The sequence below is a fragment of the Peromyscus maniculatus genome, chromosome 18, assembly GCF_049852395.1.
Source record: "Peromyscus maniculatus bairdii isolate BWxNUB_F1_BW_parent chromosome 18, HU_Pman_BW_mat_3.1, whole genome shotgun sequence".
Taxonomy (NCBI): Eukaryota; Metazoa; Chordata; class Mammalia; order Rodentia; family Cricetidae; genus Peromyscus; species Peromyscus maniculatus.
The window spans coordinates 7862112-7885661 of NC_134869.1; the positions used below are offsets into that span (position 1 = coordinate 7862112).

At 36.7% G+C, this 23550-nt stretch overlaps 1 protein-coding gene across 3 annotated transcripts in view; it reads right to left on the reverse strand.

The window, feature by feature from the left end:
* The window catches only part of LOC143269232 (uncharacterized), a 68994-nt gene that overhangs the window by 13939 nt on the left and 31505 nt on the right, over positions 1-23550 (reverse strand). For 2 of the 3 annotated variants that reach the window (XR_013045659.1, XM_076554292.1), the window contains exons 10-22: positions 22657-22739; positions 20679-20736; positions 18607-18635; positions 18463-18523; positions 15342-15370; positions 15191-15251; positions 13720-13748; positions 13570-13630; positions 11860-11942; positions 9269-9374; positions 8657-8736; positions 3999-4104; positions 3387-3466 (exon numbers count right to left, since the gene is read on the reverse strand). Coding sequence is in view for 1 of the 3 variants with exons in the window: in XM_076554292.1 (XP_076410407.1) it covers positions 3387-3466; positions 3999-4104; positions 8657-8736; positions 9269-9374; positions 11860-11942; positions 13570-13630; positions 13720-13748; positions 15191-15251; positions 15342-15370; positions 18463-18523; positions 18607-18635; positions 20679-20736; positions 22657-22739 (866 nt within the window). In the remaining 2 variants the exon portion in view is untranslated. The remainder of the gene's footprint in view (positions 1-3386; positions 3467-3998; positions 4105-8656; positions 8737-9268; positions 9375-11859; positions 11943-13569; positions 13631-13719; positions 13749-15190; positions 15252-15341; positions 15371-18462; positions 18524-18606; positions 18636-20678; positions 20737-22656; positions 22740-23550) is intronic. The other variant, XR_013045660.1, reaches the window with a different exon arrangement.

Below are 23550 nucleotides of genomic sequence, written 5' to 3' on the forward strand. Positions count from 1 at the left end.
GAATCCATCCCAATGAAATGTTTCCCTAATAAAAGTAGCTATGGTCATGGATTCTCTTCCCAGCAATAGAAACCATAACTAATACAAACAGTATTGTTTTCTATTCTCCTATTTGTCTCCTTTAATTTTGTTCTCTTGCTTTATTGCTCCAGCTAATAGATTGAGCACAACATTGAAAAGGATTCAAGATGATAGACAAATTTGTCTCTTATGACCTCATGGGACTCATGTTTTCATCCACTGGGGATGATGTTGGCTCTGAGTTTCTCATTACATAATTTTTATTGCATTGAGGTATGCTCCTTCTTGTCTTACACTCTCTGGATTGTTATCATGATGGTATATTGGATTTTGGCAAGTGCCTTATCTACATGTATTGAGAAGATTAGGTGACTTTTTGTCTAAGTCTGTTTCTGTGCTTTGTTAAATCTGTTGACTTGTGTATTTCAAACCATCTCTGCTTCTCTGAGATAAAAACAACTTGGTCATTGAACATTTGAACAATTGAACATTTAGAACTTAGTGATAAAATTCAAGGAGAGTCTAGGTATTTGTAGAGAATATGCCACAATTATACAAGTGATAAATAACAAGCCTACAATCTACATCTTCTAAAATGGAGAAAAAATATTAATCTAACCATTATGGTGGGAAAAAAGGCAATCATTGTTCACTGTCTCTATACTTTTTCAATAAAGAACTGAAGTTCTAGATAGACCCAATAAGGTAAGAAGGATATTAAAGCATTCAAAGTGTAAGAGAACTCAGAATGCCCCGACTTAAAGACGGTAGGATTTTATCAGCTGTAAAAGGGGTTGAGGCTCCACAAAAAGTCTTACAGCTGATAAACACTATAACAAATTAGCATTTCACAAATTTGACACCTAAATCAATGATGGCAAACTGAATAAAAAATCAACAAAAGAATCCCACTCATGTGCCCTAGGATATAGAATCAATCTTGATAGCCATCAGCAGATGAATGGATAAGGAAAATGTGGTATATACACACAATGGAATATTACTCAATAAAGAAAAAAATGAAATAGTAAAAATTGCAAGTAAATTAATAGAACTAGAAGAGTTTTACTCAATGAGGCCAGCTAGGATTAGAAAAGCAAATATGATATGCTGTCCTCGTGTGTAGATATTAGACTTTCGTGTGTTCAAATAGGATTACATAAGGAAGCCTAGAAATTAGACATGGTCTATTGTAGATGGACCCATTGAAAGGGAGATAGTAAAATATATGTAAAATTAAATCAGAGAAGGAGAATACTGGATGTTGACAGTTTCAATCATGGAAGGACTGGAGGATAAAGGACAAAAGGATGAGTGCCGAACAAAAATGAAGGTCTATGAAAAAAGCCTTATAGGAACTATGATGTTGCAAATTAAGGAAAATACATTTTGAACGGAGGTAGAACACAGGTGACAAGAAATAACACTGGATCAATAAGTACTCTGGGCTAAGGTTTAAGTGGCAATGAAGGCGGAAGAATAAGTCAGAGCAGGGACTAAGGTGTAACTGAACCGTATGAAGGCTTGTAGAAGTGACTCGTTTGTAAAATAGTTTAAAAGACATACTAAAAAGAGTTTGTTCAGAGGTACCTGGAATGTGTTGACTTCCCTCATAAGACATGAGATTTATATTGAAACTCCAAAACAAAGGACAAGATACCTCCTTATGAGTTATTGGTCAATTAGGCCTCCATGTCACCCCAAATAACACAGTCTATTTCTACACATTCTGCTTGTTTGTCATAACTAAATGGTAAGACTCTCTTGTTGAAGATACCACACAGTCTGGTTATGTAGGGCATTTAGAATCCAATCTCTAGCAGACAAGGAATTTCTGCCTTTCACCACAATAAAAGTTGTAGTTCCAGCCACTGGTCATGAAATACATGAAGAGTCTATCCAGTCTTGGACCTTTCCTATGACAACAGTGACCAGCCAGGTAAGCTGTCCACAATGATTGTGTGGTAGTTATGTAAATAACCAACCTTGTTAGGAATGGATGGGAGAGCTGCTCCAAGCAATGGATTAAATGTCTGATGCTGTAAACCTTGTCAAAAGCTTATGTCTGGAATAGTCATAAGCTAGTGCAACTAGTGCTATTATTATTTGTGTTTATACCCATAGGTTTGTTCTGCCCTCATTGTTGGTCATATGATTCTTTTTTTTTCAGGGAGTAATGGTTAATATAGAGACTCATAACTAGTTAACATGATAAGGATAAGCCAGGGTGAAGGTTCATCTGCAGATGGGTCATTTGTATTGACCTCCCACTACTGAAAGCTCAAGAAACAATGAGGAAGAATGGTCTGAAAACAATGTAAGAGTTTGAATCTGGAGAGAAGTACACTGAAATGTTCTTTTGGGGACAAGGAATAACAGGTGCACAGATCAACTCAGAACAGCTGTGTCTTACACTAGACTTGCACAAGCTCAAGCAAATCAAGACGCCAGCATGAGTGAGGAAGCATCTCTCAAGGCCCCAGGACTAGATGAGGAGAAATTGGCCATGGCTGGTTGTGAAAGGAGGATCCTAATTTATCTGTGGGCTGTGGCTTAGGAGAGATTGCCTCATGTCCCAGAAGGTGTCTTCACACACATTCACAGATGGTCAGCCCCACTTAGACTCACTGGGCTATTGATAATAATTTAAGAGCCAGGCAGTGGTGGCATATACCTTTAATCCCAGCACTCGGGAGGCAGAGGCAGGAGGATCTCTGTGAGTTCAAGGCAAGCCTGGTCTACAGCGTGAGTTCCAGGAAAGGCACAAAGATACACAGAGAAACACTGTCTCAGAAAACAAATCAAAAACAAAAAAATAATTTTAAGAGATATTAAGCAAAGAATAAATAGAAGAAGAAGAAGAAGAAGAAGAAGGAGGAGGAGGAGGAGGAGGAGGAGGAGAAGGAGGAGGAGAAGGAGAAGGAGATGGAGAAGAAGGAGAAGAAGGAGAAGAAGGAGAAGAAGGAGAAGAAGGAGAAGAAGGAGAAGAAGGAGAAGAAGAAGGAGAAGCAGAAGAAGAAGCAGAAGAAGAAGCAGAAGAAGAAGAAGAAGAAGAAGAAGAAGAAGAAGAAGAAGAAGAAGAAGAAGAAGAAGAAGAAGAAGAAGAAGAAGAGGAAGAGGAAGAGGAAGAGGAAGAGGAAGAAGAAGAAGAAGGAAGAAGAAGAAGGATGAGTTCCACCAGCACAAGGTGGAGGAAGTCAGTGGTGAATGCAGTTTTCAAAGAATAAATAATAAGAATATTTAAAAAACATTTACATTTTATGTATTAATTCTAGAAGACATACTAAATTTAACCTTATTTGGCCTATGGAACATTACTGTGGAAATAGCATAAATGTGCAATGTAAAATGAAGTATTTACTTACAAATGACTGCTTAGTTTTTCTAGCACTGGGCTGCCTCTGCTCTTCTTCTGAGGCATGCGCTTGGTCTTCCATGACAGATGCTGTTAAGAAGTGCACACATCTCACTAAGCAAAGTACAATGAACATTGAGGGGAAAAGCTGTCCATTGCTATAATGAAGACACACTAGGGATGGGAAAATATTTATTTTCATTTTCCCAAGCAATAGTTTGACTTAAGTATAAACTGCAGTGGAAATATTTAACTTATCTTCTCTGCTTAATAAAGGATCTCTCTCAAAAACAGGTGTTTGGTGTGTCTTTTTTCTCTAAACAGAGGATTGGGAAGCAGCCCCCACTGTATGGGAGTTCCCTTCACTTACATATTCAGATTGATCTCATATATTTCTGAAGATAAAGCAAAAGAAAATGGACACCTGAGAGGTGGGAGCAAGGACTCTGTCTTTGACAAACAAAATCTTATCTGTTGCTCAGATTTGATAATGTGTGTATTATTACCGTTCTACTAATCCTTTGGCTTCCTATATATGCAGTTGTCTGTCTATAACAGACAGTGTTCTGTTCTATACACAATCATTCTATAGAACAAGTATATTTTAAAATGTACTACTTACTTTTCTCCTGATGCATTATTACATTTTTTTCTGCAACATTGTCCATATTGGATGAGTCAGGAGCTTCTGTGGAAGATTCCTGTGGTCCATTAGGGTCAGACACACTCTATCAAAAGGAGTATTGGTAATATATTTTAGAAAGGTCTTATTTGATTTCTAAGAACATACTTGAATTCCTAATTTCATGACAAGTGTACTTGAAATTCTATGTAGTATATATTTAAGACAAAGTCATTTTAATAGCAAATCTATTATTCACAGTAAAGTTTAAATCTATCCTTCATTTTTCATGGCACTTCACTATGTAAGAGGTACAAAGGAAAAAGGAAACACATTCAGAGGATATGACCTGATGCACAAAATTAACAAAAATAAAAGCAACTACTTTTATATAAGAACTGTTAATGCTATTTATATTCCCAAAATAATTTGGAGGATATTTATAAAATAAAGAAGTGCCTACCCTATTACCAGGAAAATTTCTTTAAACAGTGTGGTACTTTGAATGCAATTGGGCCCCATAAGCTTATAGGAAGTGTCACTATCAGAAGGTTTGGCCTTGTTGGCAGCGGTGTGACCTTGTTGGGGGAAGTTTGTCTGTCTGGGGGCCATTAGAGGTCTCCTGTGCTCAAGTTACACCCAGACTAAACACAGGTTCTTGTGGTGGTAATCTAATTATACTGAAATGTGATTTTGTTTGTATGTTAATAAATAAAGTTGCCCGGGGGGTCAGAGCTATTAGAGCCATAGCAAGAGTGTGGCGGTGGTGGCACACGCCTTTAATCCCAGAAAGCCAGCCTTTAATCCCAGGGAGTGGTGGTAGAAAGCAAAAAGATATATAAGGCGTGAGGACCAGAAACTAGAAGCATTTGGCTGGTTATGCTTTCAGGCTTTGGAGCAACACAGTTCAGCTGAGAGCTATTGGGATGAGGACACAGAAGCTTCCAGTCTGAGGAAACAGGACCAGCTGAGGAACTGATGAGGTGAGATAGCTTTGGCTTGTTCTGTCTCTTTAAATAGACTAACAAACAGGAAATAGAGCCCTGATTCGGGAAGCTGGGACACTGCAGGCGGAAGGGTGAGATTTCAGCTCTGAGCTCTGACCTCTCGGCTTTCTCTTTTGCATTGTTTCTGTGTTTCTTATTTAATAAGACGGTTGGTTACATCTATAGGTTCTTTTACTGCTTGCTGATCAAGATGTAGAGCTCTCAGCTCCTTATCCAGGACCATGTCTGCCTGCATGCTGCCATGTCCTGCTATGATGATAGTGGACAAAGCCTGTGAAACAGGAATCCATCCCAATGAAATGTTTCCCTAATAAAAGTAGCTATGGTCATGGATTCTCTTCCCAGCAATAGAAACCATAACTAATACAAACAGTATTGTTTTCTATTCTCCTATTTGTCTCCTTTAATTTTGTTCTCTTGCATTATTGCTCCAGCTAATAGATTGAGCACAACATTGAAAAGGATTCAAGATGATAGACAAATTTGTCTCTTATGACCTCATGGGACTCATGTTTTCATCCACTGGGGATGATGTTGGCTCTGAGTTTCTCATTACATAATTTTTATTGCATTGAGGTATGCTCCTTCTTGTCTTACACTCTCTGGATTATTATCATGATGGTATATTGGATTTTGGCAAGTGCCTTATCTACATGTATTGAGAAGATTAGGTGACTTTTTGTCTAAGTCTGTTTCTGTGCTTTGTTAAATCTGTTGACTTGTGTATTTCAAACCATCTCTGCTTCTCTGAGATAAAAACAACTTGGTCATTGAACATTTGAACAATTGAACATTTAGAACTTAGTGATAAAATTCAAGGAGAGTCTAGGTATTTGTAGAGAATATGCCACAATTATACAAGTGATAAATAACAAGCCTACAATCTACATCTTCTAAAATGGAGAAAAAATATTAATCTAACCATTATGGTGGGAAAAAAGGCAATCATTGTTCACTGTCTCTATACTTTTTCAATAAAGAACTGAAGTTCTAGATAGACCCAATAAGGTAAGAAGGATATTAAAGCATTCAAAGTGTAAGAGAACTCAGAATGCCTCGACTTAAAGACGGCAGGATTTTATCAGCTGTAAAAGGGGTTGAGGCTCCACAAAAAGTCTTACAGCTGATAAACACTATAACAAATTAGCATTTCACAAATTTAACACCTAAATCAATGATGGCAAACTGAATAAAAAATCAACAAAAGAATCCCACTCATGTGCCCTAGGATATAGAATCAATCTTGATAGCCATCAGCAGATGAATGGATAAGGAAAATGTGGTATATACACACAATGGAATATTACTCAATAAAGAAAAAAATGAAATAGTAAAAATTGCAAGTAAATTAATAGAACTAGAAGAGTTTTACTCAATGAGGCCAGCTAGGATTAGAAAAGCAAATATGATATGCTGTCCTCGTGTGTAGATATTAGACTTTCGTGTGTTCAAATAGGATTACATAAGGAAGCCTAGAAATTAGACATGGTCTATTGTAGATGGACCCATTGAAAGGGAGAGAGTAAAATATATGTAAAATTAAATCAGAGAAGGAGAATACTGGATGTTGACAGTTTCAATCATGGAAGGACTGGAGGATAAAGGACAAAAGGATGAGTGCCGAACAAAAATGAAGGTCTATGAAAAAAGCCTTATAGGAACTATGATGTTGCAAATTAAGGAAAATACATTTTGAACGGAGGTAGAACACAGGTGACAAGAAGTAACACTGGATCAATAAGTACTCAGGGCTAAGGTTTAAGTGGCAATGAAGGCGGAAGAATAAGTCAGAGCAGGGACTAAGGTGTAACTGAACCGTATGAAGGCTTGTAGAAGTGACTCGTTTGTAAAATAGTTTAAAAGACATACTAAAAAGAGTTTGTTCAGAGGTACTTGGAATGTGTTGACTTCCCTCATAAGACATGAGATTTATATTGAAACTCCAAAACAAAGGACAAGATACCTCCTTATGAGTTATTGGTCAATTAGGCCTCCATGTCACCCCAAATAACAAAGTCTATTTCTACACATTCTGCTTGTTTGTCATAACTAAATGGTAAGACTCTCTTGTTGAAGATACCACACAGTCTGGTTATGTAGGGCATTTAGAATCCAATCTCTAGCAGACAAGGAATTTCTGCCTTTCATCACAATAAAAGTTGTAGTTCCAGCCACTGGTCATGAAATACATGAAGAGTCTATCCAGTCTTGGACCTTTCCTATGACAACAGTGACCAGCCAGGTAAGCTGTCCACAATGATTGTGTGGTAGTTATGTAAATAACCAACCTTGTTAGGAATGGATGGGAGAGCTGCTCCAAGCAATGGATTAAATGTCTGATGCTGTAAACCTTGTCAAAAGCTTATGTCTGGAATAGTCATAAGCTAGTGCAACTAGTGCTATTATTATTTGTGTTTATACCCATAGGTTTGTTCTGCCCTCATTGTTGGTCATATGATTCTTTTTTTTTTCAGGGAGTAATGGTTAATATAGAGACTCATAACTAGTTAACATGATAAGGATAAGCCAGGGTGAAGGTTCATCTGCAGATGGGTCATTTGTATTGACCTCCCACTACTGAAAGCTCAAGAAACAATGAGGAAGAATGGTCTGAAAACAATGTAAGAGTTTGAATCTGGAGAGAAGTACACTGAAATTTTCTTTTGGGGACAAGGAATAACGGGTGCACAGATCAACTCAGAACAGCTGTGTCTTACACTAGACTTGCACAAGCTCAAGCAAATCAAGACGCCAGCATGAGTGAGGAAGCATCTCTCAAGGCCCCAGGACTAGATGAGGAGCAATTGGCCATGGCTGGTTGTGAAAGGAGGATCCTAATTTATCTGTGGGCTGTGGCTTAGGAGAGATTGCCTCATGTCCCAGAAGGTGTCTTCACACACATTCACAGATGGTCAGCCCCACTTAGACTCACTGGGCTATTGATAATAATTTAAGAGCCAGGCAGTGGTGGCATATACCTTTAATCCCAGCACTCGGGAGGCAGAGGCAGGAGGATCTCTGTGAGTTCAAGGCAAGCCTGGTCTACAGCGTGAGTTCCAGGAAAGGCACAAAGATACACAGAGAAACACTGTCTCAGAAAACAAATCAAAAACAAAAAAATAATTTTAAGAGATATTAAGCAAAGAATAAATAGAAGAAGAAGAAGAAGAAGAAGAAGAAGAAGAAGGAGAAGAAGGAGGAGGAGGAGTAGGAGGAGGAGGAGGAGGAGAAGGAGAAGGAGATGGAGAAGAAGGAGAAGAAGGAGAAGAAGGAGAAGAAGGAGAAGAAGGAGAAGAAGGAGAAGAAGAAGGAGAAGCAGAAGAAGAAGCAGAAGAAGAAGCAGAAGAAGAAGAAGAAGAAGAAGAAGAAGAAGAAGAAGAAGAAGAAGAAGAAGAAGAAGAAGAAGAGGAAGAGGAAGAGGAAGAAGAAGAAGAAGAAGGAAGAAGAAGAAGGATCAGTTCCACCAGCACAAGGTGGAGGAAGTCAGTGGTGAATGCAGTTTTCAAAGAATAAATAATAAGAATATTTAAAAAACATTTACATTTTATGTATTAATTCTAGAAGACATACTAAATTTAACCTTATTTGGCCTATGGAACATTACTGTGGAAATAGCATAAATGTGCAATGTAAAATGAAGTATTTACTTACAAATGACTGCTTAGTTTTTCTAGCACTGGGCTGCCTCTGCTCTTCTTCTGAGGCATGCGCTTGGTCTTCCATGACAGATGCTGTTAAGAAGTGCACACATCTCACTAAGCAAAGTACAATGAACATTGAGGGGAAAAGCTGTCCATTGCTATAATGAAGACACACTAGGGATGGGAAAATATTTATTTTCATTTTCCCAAGCAATAGTTTGACTTAAGTATAAACTGCAGTGGAAATATTTAACTTATCTTCTCTGCTTAATAAAGGATCTCTCTCAAAAACAGGTGTTTGGTGTGTCTTTTTTCTCTAAACAGAGGATTGGGAAGCAGCCCCCACTGTATGGGAGTTCCCTTCACTTACATATTCAGATTGATCTCATATATTTCTGAAGATAAAGCAAAAGAAAATGGACACCTGAGAGGTGGGAGCAAGGACTCTGTCTTTGACAAACAAAATCTTATCTGTTGCTCAGATTTGATAATGTGTGTATTATTACCGTTCTACTAATCCTTTGGCTTCCTATATATGCAGTTGTCTGTCTATAACAGACAGTGTTCTGTTCTATACACAATCATTCTATAGAACAAGTATATTTTAAAATGTACTACTTACTTTTCTCCTGATGCATTATTACATTTTTTTCTGCAACATTGTCCATATTGGATGAGTCAGGAGCTTCTGTGGAAGATTCCTGTGGTCCATTAGGGTCAGACACACTCTATCAAAAGGAGTATTGGTAATATATTTTAGAAAGGTCTTATTTGATTTCTAAGAACATACTTGAATTCCTAATTTCATGACAAGTGTACTTGAAATTCTATGTAGTATATATTTAAGACAAAGTCATTTTAATAGCAAATCTATTATTCACAGTAAAGTTTAAATCTATCCTTCATTTTTCATGGCACTTCACTATGTAAGAGGTACAAAGGAAAAAGGAAACACATTCAGAGGATATGACCTGATGCACAAAATTAACAAAAATAAAAGCAACTACTTTTATATAAGAACTGTTAATGCTATTTATATTCCCAAAATAATTTGGAGGATATTTATAAAATAAAGAAGTGCCTACCCTATTACCAGGAAAATTTCTTTAAACAGTGTGGTACTTTGAATGCAATTGGGCCCCATAAGCTTATAGGAAGTGTCACTATCAGAAGGTTTGGCCTTGTTGGCAGCGGTGTGACCTTGTTGGGGGAAGTTTGTCTGTCTGGGGGCCATTAGAGGTCTCCTGTGCTCAAGTTACACCCAGACTAAACACAGGTTCTTGTGGTGGTAATCTAATTATACTGAAATGTGATTTTGTTTGTATGTTAATAAATAAAGTTGCCCGGGGGGTCAGAGCTATTAGAGCCATAGCAAGAGTGTGGCGGTGGTGGCACACGCCTTTAATCCCAGAAAGCCAGCCTTTAATCCCAGGGAGTGGTGGTAGAAAGCAAAAAGATATATAAGGCGTGAGGACCAGAAACTAGAAGCATTTGGCTGGTTATGCTTTCAGGCTTTGGAGCAACACAGTTCAGCTGAGAGCTATTGGGATGAGGACACAGAAGCTTCCAGTCTGAGGAAACAGGACCAGCTGAGGAACTGATGAGGTGAGATAGCTTTGGCTTGTTCTGTCTCTTTAAATAGACTAACAAACAGGAAATAGAGCCCTGATTCGGGAAGCTGGGACACTGCAGGCGGAAGGGTGAGATTTCAGCTCTGAGCTCTGACCTCTCGGCTTTCTCTTTTGCATTGTTTCTGTGTTTCTTATTTAATAAGACGGTTGGTTACATCTATAGGTTCTTTTACTGCTTGCTGATCAAGATGTAGAGCTCTCAGCTACTTATCCAGGACCATGTCTGCCTGCATGCTGCCATGTCCTGCTATGATGATAGTGGACAAAGCCTGTGAAACAGGAATCCATCCCAATGAAATGTTTCCCTAATAAAAGTAGCTATGGTCATGGATTCTCTTCCCAGCAATAGAAACCATAACTAATACAAACAGTATTGTTTTCTATTCTCCTATTTGTCTCCTTTAATTTTGTTCTCTTGCTTTATTGCTCCAGCTAATAGATTGAGCACAACATTGAAAAGGATTCAAGATGATAAGACAAATTTGTCTCTTATGACCTCATGGGACTCATGTTTTCATCCACTGGGGATGATGTTGGCTCTGAGTTTCTCATTACATAATTTTTATTGCATTGAGGTATGCTCCTTCTTGTCTTACACTCTCTGGATTGTTATCATGATGGTATATTGGATTTTGGCAAGTGCCTTATCTACATGTATTGAGAAGATTAGGTGACTTTTTGTCTAAGTCTGTTTCTGTGCTTTGTTAAATCAGTTGACTTGTGTATTTCAAACCATCTCTGCTTCTTTGAGATAAAAACAACTTGGTCATTGAACATTTGAACAATTGAACATTTGGAACTTACGGGCGGTGGTGGCGCATGCCTTTAATCCCAGCACTCGGGAGGCAGAGCCAGGCGGATCTCTGTGAGTTCGAGGCCAGCCTGGACTACCAAGTGAGTTCCAGGAAAGGCGCAAAGCTACACAGTGAAACCCTGTCTCGGGAAAACCAAAAAAAAAAAAAAAAAGAAAAAAAAAACAAAAAACAAAAAACTTAGTGATAAAATTCAAGGAAAGTCTAGGTATTTGTAGAGAATATGCCACAATTATACAAGTGATAAATAACAAGCCTACAAACTACATCTTCTAAAATGGAGAAAAAATATTAATCTAACCATTATGGTGGGAAAAAAGGCAATCATTGTTCACTGTCTCTATACTTTTTCAATAAAGAACTGAAGTTCTAGATAGACCCAATAAGGTAAGAAGGATATTAAAGCATTCAAAGTGTAAGAGAACTCAGAATGCCCCTACTTAAAGATGGTAGGATTTTATCAGCTGTAAAAGGGTTGAGGATCCACAAAAACTGATCCATGATATTCACATTGAGTCTTATCTTTACCCAGGTGTGCAAATACATTAAAAATAGAGCAATTACAATTTTCAGAAATTTACTTACTATACATCAATGGAAATATTTAGCAATGTCATGGGATTCTAAGAATACTAAATGCTTTCAATTTATTATTCAATAATTAATTTTTTGATTGAATAATGTGGTTTAAAATATAGCATGTGAGCCTATGGCAAAGTCATTGAAGCAAACAATAGGAAATGAGAAATTTAAATTTAAATTTTACGTACAAATTCTTGATTTTCTGCACTCTTAACAAAACTTCTCTTATTTTCCACCTTAGATTCTGTTATTTCTTCTGAAGAAATTATATCTTTTACATAAAAAATATGAACAACAATTAGGCAAAATAATACTCTATAAAAATGGAAATAATGTAAAGTTAGGGTTTTACATTTTATATGTTATTTCAATTAACCACATGGTATAGGTATATATTTACATCCTCAAGAAAACTTGTAATTGTAGACAAATCAACACTTGGACATATACTACATATTGGCCAGTTTTGAGTCATACATGCTTTATATGATTTGTTAGGAAACTCATAAATATATGCTTACATCCACATCTGCAGAAACTGTGGGAAAATAACACTTTCACCCTGTAAACTATCCTTGCCTTGCAAGAGTAACTTTAAATAACTCACTGTTAACTTCCCCCAAATGATACTTGGTTTACCACACATTTTTCTGTGAACAGGATAACATGCTTTTGCTCTGCTCTGACAAATTGATTTTTTGTTGTTGTTGTTGTTGTTGTTTTTTGAGACAGGGATTCTCTGTATAGCTTTGGAGCCTTTCCTGGAACTCACTCTGTAGACCAGGCTTATGTCGAACTCACAGAGATCCATCTGCCTCTGCCTCCCAAGTGCTGGAATTAAAGGCACTACCGCCTGACAAATTGCTCCTTTTTGACTCACTTTATCACATGGAGTCATTCTGTGCATCTTTTTTCCCCCAGGAAAAATGGGTATTGCTGTGGCTACCCTAGCTTAAGATAATGCTTAAACTCTTCTTTGTGACTTCAACTCGAACCCACTTTTTTACAGTTATATCTTTTTCTCCTTGACATGTAGGACCTATATTAAAGGTTATTCTAAGCTCCAAAGATCTCTTTGCTTTTGTTTCCTTTTTTCTTTTAATAACTTTGTGTGATTCTGATAGGTTTTGACTTTAAGTTTCGAAAGTAAGTAAGTCATTACAGACATGGTTTCTTTACTGATACAATGCCTGTTGTGACACAGAGAGATGAGTTTCAGACAACAGAGTACAGAAAAATAAAAAGGTGTAAAAGCATACAACATGTGCATATAAGTAATGAGATTTTCAGTGACTGAACTGTCATATGCAAGTGTATCCTAATTTATTGAAATAGATTGTAGATACGCTTTTAAAATGCCATTCCTTTTCCTTGTAAATAAATTACAATGCTCTGCAGATGGAGGAAGGCAGTGTACTATGATTTATAAACAACACAAAAATTGATTTTCTTTTCTGAAAATGTGGTATATTGCTGTTTGTCCAGCCCAGAACAGAATCTCTGAGCTCAACATGTCTCTGCCCTGACCTTTCAGAGACCTTTACTATAGGTGTGCATTTTGAGACCTAGGTGTCCAGAAATGATGTTCAAACATTGGGGAAGTCACATTAGTCTCATAGTTGACTTACAGAAGTCAATAATAAACAGGGAGTTTGCACACTGGAAAGGTTAAGGTGAGTGAACCTGAGTATTAAACATTGAAGCTGTGCTTACATTTACTAATAATTCATATTGTCCTTGTGAATGTTTTGAAGCATGCCTGCCACTAGTGAGATGGAATTGCTTATGTCAAACCCTGTCATCACCATCATCAAGATATAATGGGCATCAGGAAATCTGTGTGCATTTGAAATGTAATAAAATAAACTGATCAGAAGAATGTGACATACAAAATTTACCTGGTTGAGATTGGTGTGGTAGAGACTCAAGTTTGGAGATTGGATGTGAATAATCCCTCAGCTGAATGGATTTTCAAATGAGATATTTAATTAATGTTTTGGAATTCAATAAACATTAATCATTTAATATAAACATTAAAAGTCATTTACCTCTGGGTGAGGACATTTTTCAGCCCACACTAAAAAAGAAAGGATAAATTTATCAATCTCCTACACAATGGGAACTGCAAAAGTAATTTTATGTAGGCTTTGGATGGCAGTGAGTTCTTATTCCCTTCTTCCTAAATAAACACCTATTAGTTTACTGGTTAGGGCAACAGCTGACAGAAATAACTGAAATGTTCTAAAAGCAATCTTAGAGTCAATGTAATCCTCATCAAAACTACAACATGACTAGTCAGAGAAATTAAAAAAAATAACCACACCACCATGAAAAAGCCTTTTAGCTCCACATAGAAATAAAAACAAACGAACAAAGAAAAAACCCTGGAGAGAGGTAAAACAAACCCCAATACAAAAAGAGTTGGAGAAACCACCACCCCAGATTTCATGATTTTTACAGGTCTAGAGTACTAAAAACATCATGGTTTTTAGCATCACAGTACACGTGTTGATCAATGAAATCAAATTGAACACCAAACATAAGTCCACACACCTATGGACACTTTTACTTTTGATAAAGAAACTAGAAATACACACTGGAAAAAAAACAACTTCAATACATGGTGCTCACCAAACTTTATGGCTTCAAGAAGAATGCACAGAGAACTATATTTCTAACCCTGAATAAAACTCAACTTCAAGTGGATCAAGGATCTCAAAATGAGACCAGAGACCCTGAATAAGATAGAAGACAAAGTGTGTAATAGGCTTGACCTTACTGGTACAGGAAAAAAACTTTCTGAATAGGACACCTGTAGCACAGGCACTAAGATCCACATTTAATAAATGGGACCACATGAAGCTAAAAGCTTCTTTATGGCAAGATATGTATATCAGTGTTGGGCTTTTAAATAATCACTCCACCATATGATAGTGTTATTGAAATAAATTATAGATATGAATTGTAAATATATTTCCTATTTCTTGTTACTAAGTTACAGTAGTGTACTACAGATGAAGGTAAGATATACATTATAAGTTCTAGAACAAAACAAAACTTGATTTTCTTTTCTGAAGATGTGGTATATTGCTGGCTGTCCAGTCCAGAACAGAATCTCTGAGGTAACATATGTTTTTGCTTTGTCCTTTCTGGTAGCTTTGAGTATGACAGGTGTTCATTCTGAGACCCAGGTATCAAGAAATCATAGTCAAACATTGGAGAAATCTCAGTAGTCTCACGATTGACTTCTATAAGTAACTAATAAACAGAGAGTTTGCACACTGGAAAGGATAAGGCCTTAGATCATAAGTATTAAACATTAAAGCTGAGCTTATTTTGCAAATGTTTTATATTTCCAATGTAATATATTTTCCAGCATATATGCCACTATCAGATGGCACTGCGTATGTCAAATTCTATCATCACCATCATCAAGATATAATTGGCATCGGGAAGACTGTGTGCTTTTGAAATTTATTGAAATACCTTGATCAGGAGAATGTGACTTACGAAATTTACCTGCTTGAGATTGCTGTGTTTCAGACTTGGGTTTGGAAATTCGATGAGAATAATCCCTCTGCTGAATGGATTTTGAAATGAGATATTTAATCAATATTTTGGACTTCAATCAAGATGTAATTATTCAATATTAATATTAAAAAACATTTACCTCTGGGTGTGGACATTTTTCAGCCCAAACTGAAAGAGAAAGAATGTAGAGTCATTCTCATGCACAATGAGATCACCAAAACTACCTTTATGTAGGCTTCAGATGGCAGTGAGATTTCATTCCCTTCTTTCATAATAATCTCCTATTATTTTACTGCTTAGGACAAAAACTGACACAAATATACTGAAACTTAGCAAAGCAACTTAAAGATTCAGTGCAAGAGCCATCAAAATTCCAATATAATTTGTCAGAAAAATTGAAAATAAAAAAAAAAACAAAACAAAAAACCAACCACAACAGCATCAAAACACCTTTCAGGTTCATGTGGAAATTCAAAAATAAAAATAAAAAGAATAAAAATAAAACAAACAAAAGAATGGACAGACTCCACCAGCTCAGATTGGACCAAGAGGTGAGTCACTGTTCTCCTAGGCACAGTTACAGGCCAGCAGGCAATACTCCTGCAGGCAGGTCTGATTACCACCACCCCATCAGATCCTTTAATCACAAGTCCTACTACTCTGGCCCTCTAAATCTACCCACTGCACCAAGACTGCAGCTGCCCCGTGAGACACAGACTCTGCTAGGTCCAATTGAACCAAGAGGTGAGTCACCATTCTTCCAGCAGGTCACCCCAGCCTCCAGGCCTTAGGCCCAGGGGCACAACCCATGCCCCCATTCCCTCTCCATTGCAGCCCCAATTGCAGGCCAGTTGGAGAGTTTCCTGCAGGCAACTGACAACCTGACAACCTCCACTTCACATATGACCCTGTTATCTACAAGTCCCACTTGCTCCCCCAAATCCACCCATCCCCCAATACCATAGCTGTTCCCTGAGACAAAGACTTAGCTGGCTCCCCCTGGACCAAGAGGTGACTCACCATATTCCCAGCTGGTCACCCTGCTTCAGAGGCACAACCCAAGCCCCCTTACCCCACCCATTGCAGCCCCAGCTGCCAGCCAGCAGGCAGGACTCCTGTGGTGAGGTAACCCAGGCTCAGAAAGACAAACATGATATTTAATCACTCATCAGTGGATACCAGATGTAAAGAGAAAAATAATCAGACTACAACCCACAGCTCCAAAGAAGCTAGGAAACAAGGAGCCTAAGAGGGACACATGGATTGCCATGGGAAGGAGAAACAGAGGAGATCTCCATGAGTAGTGGGGATGGGGGGCAATAAAGGGCATGGGATGGAGGATGAGAATATGAGGAGATAATAGGATGGTTGAGCTGGGGGAGGGACAGAGTGGGAGAGCAATGAAAGAGATATCTTGTTAGAGGGAGACGTTATGAGGTAAGGGAGAAACCTGTTGCTAGGGAAATTTCCAGGAATCCACAAGGATGACCCCAGATTAGAAGACTGGCAATAGTGAAGAGGGTGCCTGAACTGGCCTACCCTGGTATTCAGATTGGTGAATTCCCTAACTGTCATCATAGAGCCTTCATCCAGTAACTGATGGAAGCAGATGCAGAGATCCACAACCAAGCACCAGGCTGAGCTTGGGGAGTCCAGTTGAAGAGAGGGAAGGGGATTATATGAGCAAGGGGGCAGGGTCAAGATTATGATAGGGAAATCTACAGAGACAACTAATCCATGTTTGTAGGAACTCAGGAACTTTAGACCAACAGCTGTGGAACCAGCATGGGACTGGACTAGGCCCTCTGCATATGGGAGACAGTTGTGTAGCTTGGTCTGTTTGAAGGCCCCCCAGTAGTGGGATCAGGATCTATACCTGGTGCATGTGCTGGCAATCTGGAGCCCATTACCTATAGTGGGATGCCTTGCTCAGCCTTGCTGCAGTGTGGAGGTGCTTGATCCTGCCTAACTGAATGTACCAGGATTTACTGACTCCCCATAGGAGACCTAACACTTTTGGAGGAGAGGTTGGGGGTATGCTGGAGGGGAGTGGGAAGAGGGATGAGAGGGGGATTTGTGCTTGGTATGTAAAATAAAATTTTAAATAAAAAGAACAAAATAATGAAAGACTTAACATTGAATAGAGATAAAAGGATACTTAATATGAAAAGAGGATGGAGAAATCACTATCTTAGAGTTCATGTTTTGTTACAGAGTTAGACTAATAAAACAGCATGATTCTAGCATCACAATAGACATGTTATCAATGAAATCAAATTGAACACCAAATGGAGGTCCACACACATGATTTTTCATATAGAAACCAGAAATACACACTGGGTAAAAAACATCTTCCAACATGATAGTGAACTAATCTTGATTGCTGCATGGAGAAAACTGCACATAGATCTGTATTTACTACCATAAATAAAAACTTAATTCCAAATGAATCAAGGATCTCTAAATAAGACCAGAGACACTGAATGTAACAGTAGAGAAAGTGTGTGATAGGCTTGAACTCATTGGTACAGGAAAAGACTTTTTGAATAGGACACCTGTAGCACAGGCACTAAGACCCACACTTAATAAATGGGACCACATGAAGCTGAAAGTTTCCTATGGCAAGATATCTATGTAAGTTTTGGGATTGTCAATGACTGCTCCACTATATGATAGTGTATGCTGTGCTATTGAAATAGATTGTAGGTAAGAATTCTAAATGCATTTCCTATTCCTTGTAATTAAATTACAGTGCACTATGAGTGAAGTGAAGCAGTGCACTTTGAATTCTAGAGCAACACAAAAATTGATTTTCTTTTCTGAAGATATTGTACATTGCTGTTTGTCCAGTCCAGATCAGAATCACTGAGCTCAAATAAGTTTCTACCTCGTCTTTACAGATAGCTATGTGTGTAGGTGCTCATTCTGAGATCCATCAAGAAATTATGGTCACACATTGGGGAAGTATCATTAGTCTCATGATTGACTTCTATAAGTCACTAATAAACAGAGATTGCACACTGGAAATGATAAGGCAGTCGAACATGAGTATTAGACATTGAAGCTGAGCTGACATTTCTAAATGTTTTATATTGTCAGTGTAATAATTTTGAAGCATGTATGCCACTAGTGAGTTGGCATTGCTTATGACAAAACCTTCCAACATTATAGTCGAGATATAATTGGCATCGGGAAGACTGTGTGCATTTGAAATGTATTAGAATAAATTGATCAGAAGAAAGTGACTTAACAAAATTTACCTGTTTGAGATTGCTGTGTTTCAGGCATGGGTCTGGAGGCTAGATGACAATAATCCCTCAGCTATTTTGAAAAGAGATATTTAATCAATATTTTGGATTTCAACAATATATAAATATTCAATATAAATATTAAAAGTCACTTACCTCTGGATGTGGACATTTTTCAGCCCAAACTGAAAGAAAAAGAAAGTACAGTCAATCTTATGCACAATGAGAATTCCAAACCTACCTTTATGAAGGCTTCAGAGGGCAATGAGTTCTATTCCCTTCTTTCAAAATAAACATCTATTATTTTACTGGTTAGGAAAGCAGCTGACAAATATACTGAAATATATCAAAAGAAATCTATAGATTCAATTTAACTCCATCAAAATTCAGAGAAATTTTAAAAACAACCACAATAGCATCAAAAAGCCTTTCATGTTCATATGGAAATACAAAAAAGTCTTGGATATATTTAAGAAGATTCTCAATACTAAAATAGGCTGGAGAAATCACTATTTCATGGTATGTTTTGTTACAGAGCTAGAGTAATAAAAATATCATGGTTCTATCATCAAAATAGACATGTGGATCAATGAAATCAAATTAATGTCAAAACACCTATGAATACCTGATTTTTCACAAAGAAAGTAGAAATACACGCTGGACAAAAATAGCCTCCATACATGGAGATTACCAAACTTCATGGATACATGAAGAAGAATACACATAGGAGTATTTATTACCCTGAACAAAACTTAACTCCAAATGGATCATGAATCTCTAAATAAGACTAGATATCCTGAATATGACAGAAGAAAAATTTTTAACAGGCTTGAACTCACTGGCATAGGAAACAGAACACCTGTAGCACAGCACTAAGACCCAAATTTAGTAAATGGGACCACATGAAACTGAAAGCTTCTTTATGGCAAAGGACACCATCATCAGGCTACATAATAGGAAAAGAACTTAACCATTTAAACCTCTAACGTACAGTTAGTATCTAAAATAAATAAAGAAGAAAAAATTGGACTCCCAGGAAACAAATAACCCAATGACAATGGTGTTTGGGAATACAAAGACAATTTTTAAAGATAAAACACAAACTACTGACAAACTTTTAAAGAAATGCTCATCATTTTTATTTATCGGAAGAATGCAAACCAAAAGTACTTTGAGATTTCATTTTACTCCTGTCTAAAGGGCGAAGTTCAATTAAGCAAATGACAACTCATGCTTGTGAGGATATGACGAAAATGGAACACTTGCTCATTACTGATGAGAATGTAAACTTTTACAGCCATTATGGAAATGACTCTGGCATTTTCTCAGGAAGCTGGCTACTAATTCTTCTCTAAATTCACCTATACACCTATCTGGCATATACCCAAAGGACTCTATATCCTACTACATAAATATCTGCTCATACATGCTCATTATTGACTATTTACAATAGCCAGATTTAGGAACAGTCTAGATGTCCTTTAATTGACAAATATATAATGAAAATGTGGTGAACTTACACGATGGGGTGTTTTGCTTCTATCAAAAAAGGAAATTTACATATAAATGTATGAAGCTAGAAAAAATCACCACGAATGAGGAGACCCAGATCCAAAAGTCAAATACTGTATAATTTCCCTTATATGTGAGTGTTAGCATTCAAGTCTTCAACATGTGTGCTAAAATCCATATAACCACAGAGACTCTGCATCAAGTAAGGGATTGCTTGTGAGGATCATTCAAGTAAAGGGAAATAGAATATATAATTGTAGAGAGACAGTGGGGGGAAGGGCGATGCAAGTGAGAGGTTAGGGTAGGAATATGGGGATGACCAATTTACTAACATCCACATGAAAAACCGTATGGAAACATACTACTGTAGAAGATTTCTAAATACATAAGCATATAAAATAAATACAAATGGAGTCTCCAAATAAGAGAGGAGATAAACCCCCAATTAGACATCTTTTGCTAAACATGAAACCTTTAGTTATACCTTGTTGAGTCAATGGACAAATGGGGCACCTTAGGTATCTCAGGTAGAAGAAAACTCAGAGATCTTTCTGGGACTATCTCAATTTTACACATCGCTCATGCTTATTAACATATGGGACTTATTACCACTTTTGTTGTCTTTTATTTAAGTGTAAATTTATTCGGTGATTTCTTTCGGTAGCATAACATACCAGCATTTGTCTTACATAAAGTCTTTTCATGATGACTCTTACCTTCAATTATTTCATTTTCTTCTGGACCATTTCCTATGCTGGATGACTGGGCAGCTTTCTGCAGTGGATTAGGATAAAACACACTCTGTCACATGATATTAGTAGTGTAATTCCAAAAGGTCTTATTTTCTATTTCTGAACATATCATGATATTTGACTTTAAGGAAATTGTTCATGAGAATATATGCAGTATATATCAAAAACCATGGTATTTGAATGGAGAATCTTATATACACAGTCAAGTTTAAGCCTTTCATTTCCCAATTATATACAAGAAATATAGAGTAGAGGAAAAGCATCCACAGACATATTAATGCCTGATGTGCATGTATCAATAAAAGTAATCATTTTATATTATAATGCATGAAACTAATTTGTTCTTATTAGTAAAGTTGGAGGATGTTAATGAGACAAATGTTCACATCTTTAGTAGGGCCATTCCTCTAGGACACGATTAACATTAATTATGAGGTGTTGTACAATGACATTATTTGTGTGGTTAGGCTTGATAGGAGGTATGTATTATGTTAAAAGCATTCATATTGTATCATGCTGATTGTGTAGTGAAGAAGGCAGAATGGGCTCAATTTCGGTAAAAGTGAACAAACAAAACTGACATATTTTGTTAATTTCTTATACATGGTAATTCTGGATCAAAATGATTAGCAGACAAGTTTTTATTTCCTATGTTACCTTTAGACAATAACATTAGACCATTATGCAGTTTTTTTAATATTTTACAAATGTTTCTCAATGAACAGAAATCTTCCCCAAACAACATTTCACAGTTTTTGCATGTTTAACAGAATAAACAAATCTTGCTTTCTCGTTCTTCAAGAATTTTAAAAGTTATGAGAATATGTTGTCCACATTTCTATATGTACAGTAATGCCATCCTATTTGACAGTTACTGAGTGGACACTCCCTCATCTTCTAAAACATGTTTGGCTTCATACTTTGATCTCTGATGACAAAATACCATTCTCACTCCTACCCTGTATTAACGACAATTTTGCCTAAATATCTCTCTCTACCATATGTTTTCTTTATGACAAAATGCACCTATCTGAACTAAAACAGTTGCTTTTTACTTGCTTGGTGTTCTATTACTATGGCATAGGCTTCCCTCTGAAATTCTCAGTTCTTGATTTCTCAACATAGAGTAGATATTGACTATACAGATTTATGTGGGTTTAAAACATGAAAAATGTCTTCAGAACATACTCATACTTCAGTAAGTACCTAACATTGTATTATGTCTCTGAACAGATTGTGTGAAAGAGAAAGTATAGTGTCTTGAATCTATTTGAATTCTCTACATTAACTCAATTCCATATATATATATATATATATATATATATATATATATATATATTGAGCATATTGGACAATAATGTGGAAATAATTAATTTCCTTCATTGAATTGAGCAAAATAATTGAGTTTTTCCTTCACAATTAGGTCTCTTTTATGGAATCAAAAATTCTTTCTGTTGGAAGATTAGTTGATTATATATCCATATGATCTTCTCAAATGAGGACCTTGAAATAACCCAATGACCATAAGGAAAAAATTTCTCCTTGACATAATTGAGTATAATCATCACATAACAAATTTAGTTTTTGCAGGAAGAATCAACTTTATTAAATAAGTCCAACTCTAAAGTCATAATTTTATATCATCCACTATTTTAAATAGAGAGTCTATGGCTCTCCAGCCATGTAAAGAGCTTAACATAAAGCACAAGTAATAATCATATAATTATTTACTAAATTACATATAAAAGACAATGATTAGCTGTGTGACTGGATTCTAAGAATACCCTGTGTTTTATAATAGGTAAAAGACTTTCATTTCAATGTTAAATCATCATTGATGGACTGAATATAGTAGCCTGAAGTGTAGTTTCTTTTGGCCTATGGTAAGATCATCAAACCAAACAGTATTAAGTGAGAAATTTAATTTTAAACAGTTACATACCAATTTTTGATAGTCTTCATTCTTATTACAAACATTTTCATTTTCCAGTTTTAAATCCGGTATTGTTTCTAATTCCAGTTCTTCTGACATATCCACATATTTTATTTAAAAAATAAATATAACAATTAGATACATAATTTTCTATGACAATAGATCGAAATACATTCACAATTAGAATTTAGAAAAAAATTTACTCTTATCAAATATTTCAATTAAATGTACTTTATAGATGAATATGCACATGCTTAGATAAATGCCCAAGTTGTAGAAATACCTGTATATCACTTGTATAGAAACTGCATGTTGCCAGCTTCAAGACATCCAAATACTTGACTAATTCACACACCTCTCATAAATGACCAAGCTCTCTAAAATCTACACTTTCAGATGTCATCGATGTTTCAGAACATTTATCATGTGCTTATACCCACAAGCACATTCAAAAAATGTACAAATTAAGGAAATTGGAAAAGGATTATGAAATAATTTTTTTTTTGGTTTTTCAAGACAGGGTTTCTCTGTGTAGCTTTGTGTCTTTCCTGGAACTCACTTGGTAGCCCAGGCTGGCCTCGAACTCACAGAGATCTGCCTGGCTCTGCCTCCCGAGTGCTGGGATTAAAGGCGTGCGCCACCAGTGCCCGGTTGAAATAATTGTTTTTTATTGAAACTAGCAAAATAGTTTTAGTTGTAAGGCCCTATTGCTCAAGACTCCACACTTTAGACACAGAATTTGGAGTAATTTAACTGGACCTGACATAGAAACCTGCTCTCATACTATGAGAACATGCTTTGCAAAGTGCCAAGGGAGATAAGCAATCAGTAATCCCACCAGCAGAAAATGGTACACCACCAAGATGTTGAAAAGCCTGGCAAGATAACGCTCATGGTAGGATA